Source organism: Apteryx rowi, unplaced genomic scaffold, assembly GCF_003343035.1.
Source record: "Apteryx rowi isolate R43461 unplaced genomic scaffold, aptRow1 scaffold_37, whole genome shotgun sequence".
Taxonomy (NCBI): Eukaryota; Metazoa; Chordata; class Aves; order Apterygiformes; family Apterygidae; genus Apteryx; species Apteryx rowi.
This window is the reverse complement of record NW_020450196.1, coordinates 315,484-333,251: the sequence shown is the minus strand read 5'-3', so window position 1 is coordinate 333,251 and position 17,768 is coordinate 315,484. Positions and strand designations below refer to the sequence as shown.

General features: G+C 36.8%; 1 protein-coding gene across 4 annotated transcripts in view; it reads left to right on the top strand.

The window, feature by feature from the left end:
• The window catches only part of NFIB (nuclear factor I B), a 169,547-nt gene that overhangs the window by 137,130 nt on the left and 14,649 nt on the right, over positions 1-17,768 (top strand). The window contains exons 9-10 of one of the 4 annotated variants that reach the window (XM_026073519.1): positions 7,783-7,921; positions 11,626-11,708. The exons of 2 other annotated variants lie outside the window; for them this stretch is intronic. In XM_026073519.1, coding sequence (XP_025929304.1) covers positions 7,783-7,921; positions 11,626-11,708 — 222 coding nt within the window. Of the gene's footprint in view, positions 1-7,782; positions 7,949-11,625; positions 11,709-17,768 lie in introns of all 4 variants that reach the window. One more of the 4 variants, XM_026073518.1, reaches the window with a different exon arrangement.

Genomic DNA, 17,768 nt, shown 5'->3' with positions numbered 1-17,768 from the left:
CCTTTCTTATTTGATTGGGATATTCTTTTTTTATTCACTGAAAGATAGGCAAACCATTAAGGAATTCTAGGCAGATGGAATTCTTCAGTACAACTACTGCAATCATTTATCAAGAAAGAGGGAATATAGTAATGGTCCATTTGGGCTGGTCACAGGGTTTTTCATTTGTTCCAAGAAGAATTCTAGCAGAATAAACCAACACAAGTAATACGTGTGTATGCAGTTTCTTTGCTGTAGCTATAACCTTTATTTATTGGCATTTAAGAGTTTTGAATTTCTTGGCCAACCTTTTCCTTCAAGTCTTTCCTTGTAATTTCCAAGAAATTAATGAAGATGAACTAAGGTAATGTATGCTTTTAATTATAATTGGGAGGTTATAAAAAGGCAGAGAGAGAGTCCTGGCTAAACAATATCTACTGACGGTGGCTTTAAAGATTTAATTGCACTTGTAAATGATTTTTTTATATTTACTTTGCTCATTTTTAGTTTATTAAATGCACAGTTATAAGTCTCCAGAGTACATGAGCATTGTTTAACCTGAAGATAATCTTTCAAGCATTTATCTGCAAAGAGACTTCCTTTCCTATGCTTCTGTAATATGCACTTGTCCAGTTGTTAACACAACTATCCAAAGAAAAGCTGGGTGCTCTGCATGACAACAGCTTTAGATTTTGTAAGGTCACAGGTAAAATTGTGATTGAGGATAGAGGACTCTTCACCTAGAATGCCTGGTGGTATCTATGTCTGAACACTGGTTGCTGAACCAATGGTGCTTTTTTTGGTGTTTTTTTCAAATGAATGAAACTCAGAACCTTAAGGATCAAAGTCAACATCTTGATTTCTCTCAAAAAGCAATACAGAGTTGATGTTGTCAGCCAAGAACTGGAAATAACATGTTTTTTTTCCAAAGCTAATTCCTCCAAGCAGGCAGGYAGCTGCATGTCACACCACCTGAAGCTCTTGTGTGGGATCTCCCAGTGAGGTCTGTGTAGGATGTGTTGTAGTAATCAGCTACTGCAGTTGTAAGGGTATGAGTGACTCTAGTGAGATTCATCCTTGGAAGACCTGATAGTGGGCACTATAAAAAGGCAAAACATATTCTTGTTGCTAGTGTCCAACAGTAGAAAAAGAATCTGTATAGCTTTGCTTCTTGTTAAACGAACGAGTATTGAACCCCTGTTCTGTAGGGAAGAACTGCCCTGTGGTGTCTTCTACAGTCTTCCTGGTAGGGCTCTTAAAATAGCAGAGTATCAAAGATACTGTGTTATATTACTCAGATGGACTCCACACTTGAGGATATGTCTTCCACACATTTGATGACATTGCCTCCTATACCATTCAGCTGCCTCCTGTGGGGGACTAACGTATCCATTGGATGGGTACGGGGGACATTATATCAAGGTGTCCTATACAAAACCTCTGGTATTGTGCAAGGTCAGGGTTGTGTCATATTGCACAAAAAAAAGGGGGGGGGGTAGAAAAATGGAAGAGATGTGTCTTCCTGATTCTTCTACTTGTAAATTTTCTGAAACAGTCATCACCCATGGTGCATATTCCAAAGCAGAATGATGTGAACTCATTGACAGCATTTATCAGTTATGAACTCCAGAATAGGTGTGGCCAGTAGACTACTTTTAAAAAGGGACTTTTTTGTACAGTAAGCAGGGGAGCAAAAATGTGGAGAACTGAATCTTCTACAACTTTATCAACAAAATAATTCAACTGAGGGTTTTGAAATAGTACCCATCGCCACAGTATCTGGACTTTACCATTACAAGGGACTGGAACCGTACAAAAGGACTGAATGTATTTCCAAACACACTGAATCCAGTGTGACAAGACTGATCACAATTACTGGTTGATCATCTGGTTGTAGTAGGGCAGCACTCTTGGGAAGCATGGAGTTTCTATGGTAAAGTTTTGTTTTGAATGCAGATGTATTGTTCTCCAAGTATAATGACTAGCTGGAGTATCATAATTTTGTATGGAAGCCCCAAAACTTCTTTCTAAAATGCCTGATACAGTATCCTAAGTATTTCTACCAAGGACTTGTACAGGAGTAGGATAATTTCTRGCCTTTGTTGATTATGTTTTTGAAGATTGTTTGCATCTAAGATTCCAAGTATACAGTTAGTTTGTAAGAAATGATGTTGTGTGATTTGAAACAGAAAATATATTTTACCATTTAAAAATTCAGTAATGTGAATTCAGTAATTTGGTATATGTGAATTGTTGTAATATGTATCTCAAACTTCTGTTAGGTTTGGATGTTTCCTCTATAGATGTTACTGCTGCTACTTTGATATTGCATCAGGAAGATTTTTTTTACTTCTAGGAAAAGTGCACATGACAAAAAAGCTATCCTTAAATGTAACCAAAGATCTTAGGTGTAAATATACTTGTATTTGGGAAAATCTGTGAACAGAGGTCTGAGAGGAGGTTGGTTGATTGCTGATTATAAATCTCTCAGTACATACCAGTGGTGAAGACAGCTACAGTAAATTCCAGTTTTAAGAAAGTCCATATTCATATCTATTATGAATTTCTGTTCAGACTTCAGGTGTAAGGGTTAACTGAAAGTGTGCGTAGTACAGGCAATAAGGTATTAACTGTTTGACTAATCTGAGTTTAGTTACATTAGAGCTGTGACAGTGAATGCAATGCATCTGCAGTTCTGGACACATGAGCGGGTTAATCTGTGGGCACTCAAGCTATTGTGTTTTTAAAAAGCTGGAATATTTAATGCAGATCTTAAAATCAAATTAGTCTCTAACGTAACAATAAAAAAAAAGTATACTGACATAAATTAGGGCTAAATTTGCCAGACTTCCATTGTGTTTGCCTCCTTGCTTCTCCGATTGTCAAATGCACAGCTTGTTTATCTAACACAGCTGCCTCCATGCAATTTGCTTGAGGTTTGTGCCTCAGGCATCATCTTTCTGTTTGTGAATCCATCGCGTAGACATATTGATGCCCTAGCTGATGATTGCAGTCGATTTTTAACCTGTAATGTGTTGGTTTCTCTTTGGGGCATACCAGAACTAGAACCTAGAACTTGTTTTAAAAAGGACAAAATGAATTTGTATCAAATGATATGCTATAAATATTTGAATTTGTAATATAAGTTGTTACTGTCCCAATAGATACGGTGTTTCCATGTTAAAATACCTTGTAAACCAGTCTTTTTAAAGAATTGCAAAAGTTAAAATGAGAAGAAGTCACAGAAGCTGTTTCTAGCAGGCAGTTTTTAATAACATTCAGAATCTGGAACTTTATAGAGCTGCTTCTGCCAAGAGGGTCTGCCTCTGCATGCTGAAAACTTTAAGTGGGGCAGGGGACAGTGTTCTTGAGCTTACACTGATTTTCTCGAGGTGCCAGAGAAATTAGAGTCAGCATGGATGAGGTAATTGATTCATTTTGAAGTTCCAGTGCAATCCCATATTGACTACCATACTGCAGAATCTAAACTTTTTAAAAAAATTTTTAGTTTTATGTTTGTAAAGATAACCCTACAAGTGTGAACTTGGTATAAATCAATGCAGTGATGTCAGTGTGAGTCTGAAGACAGGCTTAAACAATAACTTTGATACAATGAAATGATCTGTTTATGTAGGATTATTTTATGATGTTAGGCTGCAGACTAATTATGGTAACTTAAATATTGGTTTTGTTAACAGTTTCACTGTTATTCACTGCATGCAAGATGGACAAAATTATGGATGTTTCAAGAAGGTTTGTTGTGAATGGCATTCATGTATCAGAATTTTGGAGAGTGCAAGTGTTTTTCCTGAACTCTGTTTTCAGATGTAACACACCTAGTAAAAACTCTGAAGTTTTAAGAAAATTTCTTGTGTGCCATTTCCCATGACAAGCTGTGTCAGAGGGAGGACTTTGGTTCACGTCTGAAAAACTGCTGGGACTATTGAAGGAGAATGATATTTGTATGAATCCTGATAGGTATGTGCTTGGTTACAACTACAACTACCTACAACTGAAGTTAATTTAAAATATAAATAAAGGAAACTTTCAACATAGGGAAGAGGTTAACTTCTTTGACATGGTGCATCAAGCTACATAACTTAGTGTTTTTGTTATCTTTTTCATGGAGCAATAACACTTAAATGGTTATTGCAATACACAGTATTTTACAATATTGAAAAATTTTAGAACAAATTTTGTTACGGCTATGCAGAGAATAGACAAACCAGTAGAAAAATGTGAAAGCAGAAGTTACTTGAAAAAGGAAAGGACTAAATATTAGAGATTGCAAAAATAAAAGTACAACAAATGACAAAATGCAGTCAGGAGGTACTGGGGTAATGTGACGAGATACCATAAAACTGTAAGAGGCAGGTAGAAAGGTTATAATTGCATTTGAAATCAAATGTGCATCAGAGTCTGAAATGCTGGAAGCATAAGAAGTATGAGTAGTGAGTTTTCTCTTTCCTTACTTTGGAGGATTTATTTTTCTSTCTTGATGTTACAGACCTCAGTTTCATTGTATTGTGTCTGTGTTCAGTTCTACATGTAGTACAGATACAGAACAATATCTAACATTTAAGAACACACACACAAAAAAAATGCRAATACTTGGGGGGTAACAAACCGTGCCCACTAAAATTAGTAGCAAATTCCTGTTGGTTTCGATGAGGACAGGAGTTCACCCTGGTTTTGGATGAAGTGGGGAGATGTACTGTACCACTGTTAGGTATTACACAGGAAAAATGCGGTTTATATGAGAATGCAATCCTTTGTCATATAATTCAGCAAGGAAAGGGTTCACTGTTTTGGACCATATGCAAAGGGACTAATCTGGAGTCCATGTGAGCTGTTGCATTCCTATTGACCGGATCACTAGGGAACAGTAAAAGGTGATACATTGCTGTAAATAGTGCTGGACTCCAGCTGTGTCCATTTAATTAATTTGAGTCTGGCTTTGGAGACAGAGCTGCTTTTGGAAGCTGATGACACTGGCCATTTTAATCCATAAATTCCTTGGAATCTTCTTTCTTAGTTTCTAATAAAAGTTAATCATTGTGGTAAGGGAATCTCAGTTGTTTTTTGCGATACATTAGCTCACCACATAAACTAAGCCTTCTAAGGTAGCCGTACCGTCGCAGGTCACTGACTGCAGCGAAGAGCCACCAAACACCCCCGAGACCCCGGCCGTCCACGCAGCGGCCTGCGCGGTGGATCAGCAGTGCAGAGCACCAGAGGGGCTGGCTTCTGCAGCCGGCTCGCAAGAAACACACTGAAACTCAGGTCCAAAGTAGCAAGCCAGGCTTGCTTGCAAGAATTTTGGTGTTTTAGAGATGAACTGTGTCGTAAGGCCTGCCTCTGTTTCCAGCAGTTTTCCYCACAAATGCTTCAAATTGTGTCATGCCCCCTTAACATGTTACAGAGCCTGTTTTGTGACAGCAGTTCTGTACTGGAAACCAGCATTCAATGAGTGAGAGTATTTGCCTCTAAGCTTTGAYGTATCCTGGATTCTTTGCATGGAGAATCTATTTTAGGTGACGCTTAGAGATTTTCTGAATTTATGCTGGTTACAATTTTCCTTTTGTTCTAAGGCAAGTAGAGTCAGATTTCCGATAGCAAAGACACCTGGTTTTAGAGGCTGGCAGGCCTTTAAAATGCAGCCTATAAAATAAAATTCCTTAAACCACTGCTAAAATAGATTTTAAAGAAAATAGGGTTATTGGCACACATTTTATATATGACTATTTGCTGTAATACAAAGGTTTCATTTGTATTCTTGAGGAGAGAATTATGTAAAAACTGAATGGCTTCCCCGCTTATGACCAAAGTAACCATGCAAGCAGACGCTGAGTAAACTTTTATGCCACATCATTCCCTGTAAATTGCCTTGTATATGTTCTGCCATGTGTCATTTTCATCTCAAGTACATATAGTAAGCGAGACCTGTCTAACTGCTAAGTTTCATCCAGTGAATAAAACTTTTTGTAGCATACCAGTGATGTGGGGAAATTTGAAATGTGAAAGTATTGTCATTGCTTTGAATCAGTGCTTCTTTCTTATTTTGAAACTGCTTTGGCAGCTGACATTTTCTCCCCAGTTAGTAAACTCCTGGTAGTAACTTTTCTGTTTACATTGCTGTGAATATGAACAAATAGTGGTAAATACCACCTGACAAATTTGAATATCAGTTCCTAAATTTTGCAATATCTTGTAAAATGAGATATTGGGATTCCATGGCATTTCCCTCTCCCACTCTCACTCAGAATACATGTAGTAAAATCTGAAGAGTTCCATTTTCCTTTAGAGGAGTAGTTTGCTGGYCATGTCTCATTAATGTATATTTTTGCTGTCATTTTTCATCTAAGATTTTAGAGAGGGAAATAATCTGCTAATTGCTCAATGTTCCTGTGAATACAGGATTGGTCTTTGTTTGCACTTCATATTTTCTAGTGTTTTTTTCTAGTTTAGTTTTAAATGTCCTAAAGAACAAGGCCCTCACTGTCTCCCTTGGGGGCATTTGCAAAGTCTAATAGATCATACTGCCAGGAAGTTTTCCTGCTATTCATTTTAAATTTCCTCCTTCTTTATTTCATTCCATTACCCCTGGTTTATACTTCCTGTACTTTCCAAATAATTCCTTCCTCTTGTGTGTGTTTATACTCTGTGCATATTTGCAGTAATCATCTCAGCCCACAGTTATTATTTCATTACCATACCCATGCTTACCTCTTTTAACCTTTCCTTATATCAGTTGAATCAGGTCCTTTATTAGTCTGTTTCTTTTCAGTGAGTTATCTCAAGTTTGACAATATCCTTCTGATAATAAGATTGCCAGTAATTTTTATGTTGTATGGTTGTATTTTAAATTGCTTATGATTTCACAGAGCACACAATCAGCTTCAAACAAAAATTATCTGCCACATTTGAAATAACTGTTTACTAGTTGCTAATTTTTGCTGCATGTTATTTACTGTTAGAGTATTTACAGTAATGCAGAATGTCAATGTTTATACACTGGATAAATGTGTATGTTTACCAGTACACATTGCCAAGTTCCTATGTGCAGGAGGTAGAATATTACCTTGATGACCTGCACTATTATATCATATGCAGATTGCCTTTTCTACATACTATAAATCTATCTAGGAAAAGAGGTGRTTAGGCTTATTATACTTTTGACTTGCAGAGTTCCCATTATTAAAGATCTCTGTGAAGGATGCTTTATGGTGGGTGGCTTTTGGCAGGATGTGATGAGATATGCATTATAGTGCATCATATCCTAATCCTCTCCCCACCCCCAAACATGTGAATTATTAGTTAGCCTTCCAGTATGTGCAATCTTTGTGGGCAGCTGTGGTCAAGTCTTGGTTATGTTCCCAGCCAGAGCGGTACAGCATGTGAAAGTGGAGGTTTTGCATCATTCATTTGCACTTGTACTTGTTACATTAGGGCCTGTGCCTGGTCAGCTGAATCTCACTGTGGTAGGATTTACTATGGTTCACAGTCACTTGTGAGAACAGCAACTGTAATACAAAACAATCATCTAATGGATTCTGCACCCAGAAAGAAATAAAGCTTATCAAAATGTACTGCAAGTTAAGCATGTAGTGCCTACCTGTGAATGAAAGGATCTGCTGCCTGCTGCAAATGTCACACAGAAATGCGCAGATTTATGAGAATGGCATATTCTAGCGTGTAGGTACTATGGTGACGGGCATTCTGGAAAACCCTGAGATAGGTGGGTAGGTTCCTTAAACACAATGTGTATATTTCACAAGGAATTCTTTTGGTTTTGTTTTGTAGCCTAACAGCAGTGGTCAAGTAGTAGGGAAAGTGCCTGGCCATTTTACTCCAGTTTTGGCACCCTCTCCCCATCACAGTGCGGTGCGACCTGTGACCCTGACCATGACAGATACTAAACCCATCACTACATCCACTGAAGGTGAGGCATCTTCACCTACAGCAACCAGTAAGTATTTCTCTAGGAAACAAAAAATGTCCATCAAAGATTCAATATGATTTCAATTGAGGCCAGAAAAAGGCGCCTTTTCCTACTATTTGACCAAGTGGATGCTCATCCTTTTACATGGAGAGCAAACGTGATCTGGCTGCAAAGCTTTTCCTCCTGAAATTTCAACCAATGTATCATGTTACATGAACTGATGTTTGTGACATGACAACCAAAATGAAAGGGAAAAGCCTACTTATTTGACTGCTATCCAAGGAAAAAAAACCACAACAGATTGTTCATCTAAGGTGGACATTGTTAAGACATTGAGAAGCACACCCAGACAGCAAGGTTTTGCAATGACCCACACATGGAATTCCAAAAACAGATCGGATAATCTGCTCCTCAGTGAGATTTCCTACAGAAATCAAGCCTTGTTACAACACATACTGAATCCGAGCTATGACAATTGCATGCTGATATAGGTTGTGTCGTTTTTAGCAAAAATAAATGATGGGGCAAAAGAAAATTTTAATTCCCTGTCATTGCTGCCACAAGGGATGGTAGGTCCACTGCCCTTTTTTTTTTTTTTTTTTTTTTTTTATTTTTTAACTTTAAATTTTTTTTTTTTTTTTTTTTTTTTTTTTTAACTTTTAAGCTTCAAGCTCTTTGTTATTGTTTGTTCAGGACCATATTACTTATCCTATTATCTTCAATGGAATTGCAGTTTTGGAAATAAGAACATGGGGATTACTGTGCATAAAGTAATTTCTTCTCTTCTGAATATGTGTCTTATGCTCAGTGGTGCAGAAGATTGTTTTTTAACTACTTTCTGCACTTCTGTTGTCTTTGAATTTTTTTGGACTTGAGAAGTCCAGTGTTACTAGTTTTTATCAGTGTGGCAAAGATTGTTAGGCAATACTTCTGATCATACAATTTGGAAGAAAATTTACTATTCATAAAAAATACGAATTTCTTTAGGACCTGTTATATTAAAATGGCTTGCTTTAGTCACATTTATTATTTAAATTCTGATTCCAGTCCCTAACTTTTGGACTATCATTAACTGAGACCATAAACTGTATATTTCTTAGGTATTTATGCTAGTTTAAATCATTGCGTTAGAATATGAAGCAGAGATGAGAYTCAAATGCATATGAGCAGGCAATATGTAAAGGAGGAAAACTGCTTATGTCTTTATTATAAAGAGATAAGAGTAACTTTTGGACAAACTTTTACTTAACTGTAAACTAACAGTTGTACTGATAGATTTATTCAAGTATGTTAGCTTGGGTAGCAGAAAGTCTGTTCAAGGGATTACCTAGTACAGTGGATCTGTATCCTCTCTGGTGGATTATAGTGCAGTTCTTGCTCCTTTTGAGAAGACTTAGCTTTGGCAGCAAACAAAAAGTTGCTCTCTCAACTTCTGGTCTAGAACAGGCAGGAAAAGGGGGTCCATGTCTAGTTTCAATTATTCATGGCTTCATCCTACTTCTTGTTTGAAGTAATCATACCTTGCCCAAACATCTGTCCCTAGTGAGGCCAGGGTCTCTAAAACCCATGGAAAAAGGAACAAATACCATGTCAGAAAAACACTGAGGTGCTTCCAGGTTGTCTAACCATATTAGGGGCTGTTATAGGAAAGCAGACCTAATCTGTTCATTAATTTTGTCCTGCTACTTAAAGAAAAAATTTGGATTAAGGTTTCAAAACCATTTAAACCAGTTGACTCCCAAGTTCCTTTGAACTTTGTTGTAACTTGGGCACCTGATTACCGCCATATGAACCTTTGAAATGTCTGCTTAGATCTTTGAAATAAGGCCTCTTCATGCTTCCAAAGCAGTCTGTAAGCGATCTCTTCCCTAAAGATCCAATGTCTGCCACAACAGCACATTAACAACAACAACAACAACAACAACAACAATAATAATAATAATATCTATGTAAAAATTTTATCTGAATATGCCAAGTGTGCGTATGAGATGACATGAAATGCTACATATTTGAAGAGTTATGCTTTTCACAGTTGTGCGACAGTTCACCTCCTTGGTAAAGCCTTTCGAAAATGTATTGATAACTAGAAGAGAAAGATAACAAGAAGCAAAGGAACATAGCTTGTTGATGAAGGAAACAGCAAAACAAGAAGGGTCATGTCCTACTGATACCTAAATTATATATGAAAATATATATACTGTGTTATGAGTCACAAAAAGCCTTCCTTTAGATAGCCCATATCTTAACCTAAAGGGAAAATCAAGTCTAAATAAATTTTAAGGCATAATTTTAGATAAATTTCCAATAACTGATTTATTGTTTCAGAATATACATATATACATATATACATACATACATACATATGTAAAACATATACTTAGCTAACAGGTTGTCACAATTATTCTGTCTGATGATAATAGAATGGTAAATGGTTGGCACTACTTTTCATTCTGAAATGCTAAGCAGAACTATTTTGAATAAAAAAGAACAGCAGGCTTTGATAATATTTGGGGAGTCCTGTGGCTTCTGCCACAGTTTCTTTCTAATATCTGATAGTTTTTATGGCAGTTTTTCAGTAAAACCTGTTTACTGTAAAAAGTCTCTTTTTAAAGGCCTCGGAAACAGAACAATTTCATTTATTTGTATTTGCTGTGTGACTTTAATACTGATGGGCCAATTTAGTAAGTACTCCCATCTAGTTCCTCACCAGCCGCTGTGTGTACATGTATTCGATTTTCGCAGTTCTGCTTTGTCTGCCAGGCAGTTATGATGATGTTGCGAGTTGCGGTACGGACTTCTCCACACTGGAAAGTGGAGTAAGACCACCAAACTCACTTCATAAACACCACCAAAAGCCATGAGGGGATAATGACTTTTAATGATTACTGACCGAGGCCGGAGATGAATATGACCTATAGCTGGAAGGATCCATGTCTTGTAACTAATCCCAGCATCAGCTACCGTTCCCTTTTCCATCAGAGAAAGATTTCTTTAAGCTTCTGTAGCAGGTAAGGAAGAGATTTTCTTAAATTGCCCCCCCGAGTGAATATTGTTTCCTGATGCATAAAGGAGTTGAATATTTAATATTATCTTACACAGTAAAAAAATAGCTGCCTTCTCATGAAAATACTAATCAGGTTGCATCCTTTTTCTGAAGTACTGTAAAGATCAATTTTATGCCACTTAAGTAAGCTAAGCTTTTAATTCCAATTTTTGTTATTCTGTTACAATTTTGTGGTGGGCACTCACAACAGTAAGAATTAGTGTACACCAGTATTTCCTTACTCTTTTCTCTAGACAGTGACAACAGCATAATCCCACAAATTTTGTTGTAAACCTATTTTTGTGTAATAGGAATGAGAATCAGGCCAATAATGTTTTCAAATACATGTCTTCCTTTAATTGCTTTTTAAAAAATAGATATTTAGTAATCAGAGGATTTTTAATTTAACTACAGTCATTCTGATTTTGATTTTCACATGCAGCTTCCATTGAAGTTCATAGGAATTTGCACATATCTTTCTGAATTTGGTCCAATTTTTCTTTTGTATTATATTAAAGTTTAAATAAAAGAAAAGCACAGACACATCCTATATATTGCAAATCATAACTCTGGATCTCTCATATCTGTACTGTACATGCACAGGGTAATAGTTACGATAGGTTGGCATTTTTATCAATCTGTTTTGTTCTTCCTTAATCAGCCTACACAGCCTCAGGCACAACCCAAGCCAATCGATATGTGGGACTAAGCCCAAGAGACCCATCCTTCCTACATCAGCAACAGGTGGGCAAGTTTCACATAGGTGTAATGATATAGACAAGCTTTTGCGATATTACCTTTCTACATGCTGCCACTGTTATCTCGGATTAGAATGGGATCCTAAGGGTTTCAGTATTTGTCTTCTGAAGATTAGATTTATTCCAAACGAAAACAAGCCCTTTAAGAAACAACATCTTAGCGTATGCTGTATTTCTTAGATTTGTGCCGTCTTAAGGGACTTTTAATAATATTTCTTTCAATTACTTTATTTTTCAAGAGCTCATACGTGTAACCTTTAATTGGATGTTAGGAATAAGAATGAAGTGTACAAGGAACAAAAGTGAGTACTCATTTCAAAACCAATAAAAAGTAAGCAAAATTAAGCAGTCCAAATTACTATTCTCAAGCTATTTTGTATTTTCCAGAGATTTATGCCTATAATTCTGCATGTTAGTTCCAGAAGATGAGTTGTAAAACCAAGCTCTCAATGCAGCAGATCACCATTCCTCCTTTAAAAGTTTTAAATTGGTTTGCTGATTTCAAACATGATAAAAACACGTTTGTGTTCTAGTTTCTTACATCATTTTTGTTTCAAGTAGCATTTTAAATTTCACATCTCATTAATGCTGTAAATTTAATGCAAATGAAGTGTTTACCCAAACTGTGAAAATATACAGTCGAGATTAATGATGGCTTACAAACAAATTAATTGCAGTCAATAGCAAGGCCATGCAAATACAGAAATCCTACATTGCTAGTAACAGAAATAAATTCAGACCCTTTAGAACTTTAACTTATTTTATGAAGTGTGTATATGTTGCTCCTAGATCTTAACGCTAGAGGAGTTTGAAATTAACAGCATGTAAAATATTGCAAGAAAAAAATTGAATGTGACAGGAAGAAAAGGGCTGTTAAATAGTCCTTATTATTTATTGTACTATATTTTTTTCTTAGGCTTGGGTTCCTATCAACAGTTGGTACACATGCCTGTTTCATTTTCGGTAAAACCTACCTGTTCTGTTTGTTGTGATATAGCTAAACTGTGCTTCATCTGGAACTCCCTATCCCTACCCACTCCTAGGGCAAGGTGGCAGTATATCTGCTTTAAAGGTCACCACATGCAAAGTTCAGAGAAAATCATAAATATGGTAGTTTATTCAAGATACTTGACATTTTGCCAACTTTTTTTTTTTTTTGACCAGTGAAAACCTAACTGGAAACATCTGTACACAGTTATGAAAATACTAAATGACAATTAGTGGTTTTTGCCAACCATTGGTTTTTCAGTAAATTTTCTGGTATATTGCTTTTTTCACCTCTCAAATATTGTTGTATGTGTTATAATTACTATAATATGATTCCTTTTGACAGATGTACAGTATGGGTTTATTATATTTTAAAACACACAAAAGATCTCTGTTTTTAAACACTGCATATATTTTCTGGAAAATTTTTCATGTGAGGTTTTTACACAGTATTCTTTGGCAATTTTCTGATATCCAGTTACTTTGGGGATGAACAAAAAAAATTTTTTTTTTTCACAGCACATGAATAGACACAATTTTTCTGTAAATTTGCTACATCTTAAACCTACTCCCCCTTCTTTCAACTTCACTGAAAGAGTTGCAAACACCTTCTCACATGCCTAGAAGATAGTGGCAGCACATTTAATTTTATCTTGGCTGAGTTTATAACATGTAAGTCATATAATGCTTATTTAATGCATCTTCTATATATTTTTGATTTTGGATGGACTGAAATAAATTTGGAGATTTTAACAGTGTCATAGAAATATAAACTTGAGAGTGATCTCAAGGGTCATCCCCTTTGGTGTTTACAAACACCATGTCTTACACTCCCTTTCATGATAAAACATGTGGCCCCGTGGATCAGGGGAAAAGGGAAAAATAAATTAGCTCTTACATAGACTACATAAATATAAATTTCTTCTTCAATGCCACTGTGGGAATCTAGTGTTCTCCCTTCAAAAGTATATTGCTTCATAGTCTCATTATATTAATTGAAGTGCATCAGTTGGTGACCAGTGAGCCATATAGTAAATTGAAAAATTGTGTCATCGTTTCCTCTTTACTGTGAATTCTCTGTTCTTTTCTAAATTATGTAAGGGGTATGTGTGTATGCTTGCCTCTGTGTGTGTGTGTGTGTGTGTGTGTGTGTGTGCATGCGTGTTTTTGAATGGTTATGTACATAAATACATGTAAAATTAGGGAATAGTGTGTCCTGCTGAAAATCTTGCAGGAACAGAATGCTTCAACAATGAACCTTTTTCAGATGGATAAATATGAGTATATAAATGCAGTATACATAAAATAAGTTTCTAATGAATTAATTACCTTCATCCTCTTAAATCCTAAAAGGATCTCAGAGATGACAGTGCCATATAGGTTTATTATCCAGAAAGTGGTCTGGGGTGTGTGGGGGGTAGAGAACTGAAATTGTTAAATAACTTCAGTAGAGTAAAGGCTATCCTTTCGTAAGGCAGAAATGAGATTGATTTACTATGTCCTTTCATTACTTTACAACAATTTAAAAGAGACCACTCTTGTGGCAGGTTCTAAATGCATTTGGTTTAAAGCAGCCCATGATGAATGAAAAGGAAAATCAAGGGGTACACAAAATAAAGGCAATCAATCATTTTGTATTAGCTGAGAGAAATTCTAAATTAGGAAGTCAATGGTTTTAGTTCCAGAGAGGCCTTTTAAACATTCACCATACCCTGTAATATACATTGACCCCTTAAGAATAAATATTGTCACCAGTGCATTTTTTACTTCATTGGTGGGGGCTTTATAAAGATTTATTCTCTCTAGTTATGAGAAATATTGGCGTGTATTGTTGAATGCTTTTTTGTTGTTAAAAAGAACCATAATGTAGCCTATATAAATTACAGTAACAATGATAAATTTAGAAGTTAAACATACAGTTTGCAATGCATGCTTACATGGAGAACTTTTGACAAAGTGACAATTTGCTAGGACTTCCAATAACAATTTATAGCACAAACTATCTGAAATACATGCATTTAGATGGGAAGCATTAAATACAATTTTGAAAGACAGTGTATAACAGCACCTATGGGAGCAATATTTTTGCATTTACTGATTTGAATACTGTGAAAAATGTGCTGTTACATGCATTACTTATCATGCTACATCAATAGTTAGAAAGACGAGGTTATAACAAGGAATTATAACGATGCAGTCCACTTTCTGCTATGATTCCTGGTAGGTCTAGGTTTTAACTGCCTTGAAATGCCAGGTGTTTTATACCGTAACAATAACAGTAACAAAACAAGCCTGTTGCTTGAGTGGCATCTAGACAGTCACCATTTTGTTGCAGAAAAGTCACGTAATGCCAGCTGCTCCAAAATACCTATTGCAAGTTGTTACTGACCATTTGGTTTTCTCTGATTCTGTGCCCGCTTCCAGGAATTGATCATTAGTAATGTGTTAGCAGTGTACTTGGGGGAGGCCAGCGAGTGAGGGGAAGGGGGCATGATAAGAGCTAGTATGTGAGGAAGGACATTTTTCTTAATTTTGCTGTTGATGGTTGGTGAGGTGATTTTATTGAGTCAAATCTAGTACTCTGTGCTCATCATCTTCATTAAGAAACATCTTTACTGAATTGTGCATACAAAAAATGTTGGATAATCTTCACACTGATGGCAGCACCCTTTTTTCCCCCCTTTCTTTCTCTGATTCACTCACCGTTTATATATGCACTGCCTGAAGATGCATGGTTTCTAAGTCTATACTAGAGGAAAAAAACAACAAATTGAGGTAACTTAGTCAAATTCAGTCCTCTACAAGTGAACAGAGTCCCTGTGCCAGATTTTAGTTGTATGCCCATTCTTATAGCTATATAACTTTAATGGAGAAATCATTAGTTCAGTAACAAAAATCTTAATGGTCAGTGGACCAGAATTCTCATGGATATGGCATGACGTTTCTGTAACCTCATCATATCTACAGTCTCAACTCCATGAAATCATTATGTTTGTGAAATTATGAACACTTAGAGATAAATTGGTGTTATTTCTGGCTCTAAACCTACCTAGAATGTTGCCAGAAGTAGCAGTTGTGGACTTCAGCTGTGTAAAGAATACAAAAAGATAGACGGGTAGGTAGGTAGGTAGATTTACTGGAAGCTATTTACTGGAAGTACAGATTAATGGTTTCAGAATTAATCAACTTTCTGTAGGAATGAACAAAATARCTAACTAAGGCTTTCCTTCTTGGCCAAGATATTATTCAGTTTCAATGCACCTTGGAGCTTGGGTCTGGTGTTTTTGTTTTTAATTAAAAAAATAGAAGTAAATGAAATAGATATTTGAGGCCCATGAAAACAATGACCTCTAAAACTCTACTGTCTGTCCTGGTAAAATGTGCTAATTGATGCTGTCCCAGTTGCTGAGGAACTGGTGAACTCTTCTAGCCCTTGCACTGCTTAGCACATCTGCCTGGATTTCACTGCAGCTTGGGCCTTCTGCATGTGGTGTGCGGTACTCATGTTTTTCATGCAGCTTTGGCATTTACTAGTGAGACATTTTGCCATGTATACAGCTATAATAAACACTTCAGGTCTCTAAAATGTAAAATGAGAAAATTGTAAATAGCTTTTTATTTCCTACACACAGGACTGCCCTGCCTCTTTGGTAGGAAGTTGTTCTTTCCAGATGCATCCTTTAGTTACTGAATCATGCAGTTCAAAATTGAATTCTCTTCATACTGTTCATCATGGAAATTATAAACTTAAATGTCCACTGAAAACAGAGTATCTGTTTTTAAAATATTTTGGGTGGATGTTGCTTTTGCTTTCAGCAAAAGGTTGGAAGAAGAACACAAGTGGACTCTTAACAGAACTTCTCAGTAAAGCCAGGAAACAGGTTATCAACACTTAGGCTGTTCTTATTGTGTCCCTTATCATAATTGACAGTTTGACGTAAAACTTGGTCACATGACCATGAAGAAGGTATGTAAATGGATAAGAGGTCACCTTTCACATATGCTTGCTGGAAAGGAAACACATTTAAAGGAAGTTTCAGTCAAAACAATGACAATATGCAAATGTTAAGTTTTATGAGCTTTTCTCAAATGGCAGAAACTATAGCATAGTCTCCAATTACACTTTCCAAAATATTTGTTTACTTTTACTAATCATCAGAGAAGCTTGAAGTGCATATTAATCTCAGATGACTACTCTTTAAATATGAGAAAACCAAACTTGCTTAAGTATGAACTCTTAAAATTATTCAGACTCTGATTAAAGGTCGAGCTGTTGACTGTAGGATGTTCATGTGCGTGGGAGCTGTGTATGTGAAACGCTGCAGGATAGCCCAATAAAAACAGAAACGATAGCGATGGTGATAGTCTAGCTCTCTGGTGGAACTGCACATTGGGGGGTCTCGGAGCAGCGTGCAAAGTGAGACCGTGCTTGCTGCCATGTTTTGGCTGCTCCATGGGATGGTGGCCCCTTCGCTTGAGCTGCTGGAGGGGGTAAGGGAGCTGCATGGGCTCACTGCAGAAATGCTTGCAGCCGGGTAGCCCTTAGTGCCGGCTTTGAGCTCTCCCACTGCTCGTGAGTGTCATGCTTAGGACTCATCCCATGTCAAGAGAGCGCTGCCGTGCCAAGTCCTGGGGATGGCTGGTCTGTGGGTGAGGCTTCGTGGTACACCGTGAGGCCGGGCCCCCTCTTCTCCTCATGGCATGGCTCCATGTTCTGCTTATGGGTGCTTAGGTGAGAGAGAAATAAAAAATACCCAGTAATGTTGTGTGGGTGGAAAACATTACCGGAGGGGAGTTTGTGTGGCTTGCCTTGCTCCAAGTCGCAAAGCCGTAAGACTGGAAGGCAGGCCTTTCCAGCAGCCTTCTAGGAAAGACTTTTCACCCTGTCACATGCCAAATCATGTCATTTATTCTGCATTCAAAACATATTTTTGAGAACATTAGTAACATTTTTCAGCCTTTATTAAACACATCTGGCTAGGACTATTTGCTAAGTCCATCTGCCAGGGAATTCAAGCTTTCTCAAGCAGCCTGCAAGTAGTTTCCTGCCTCTCCTTTT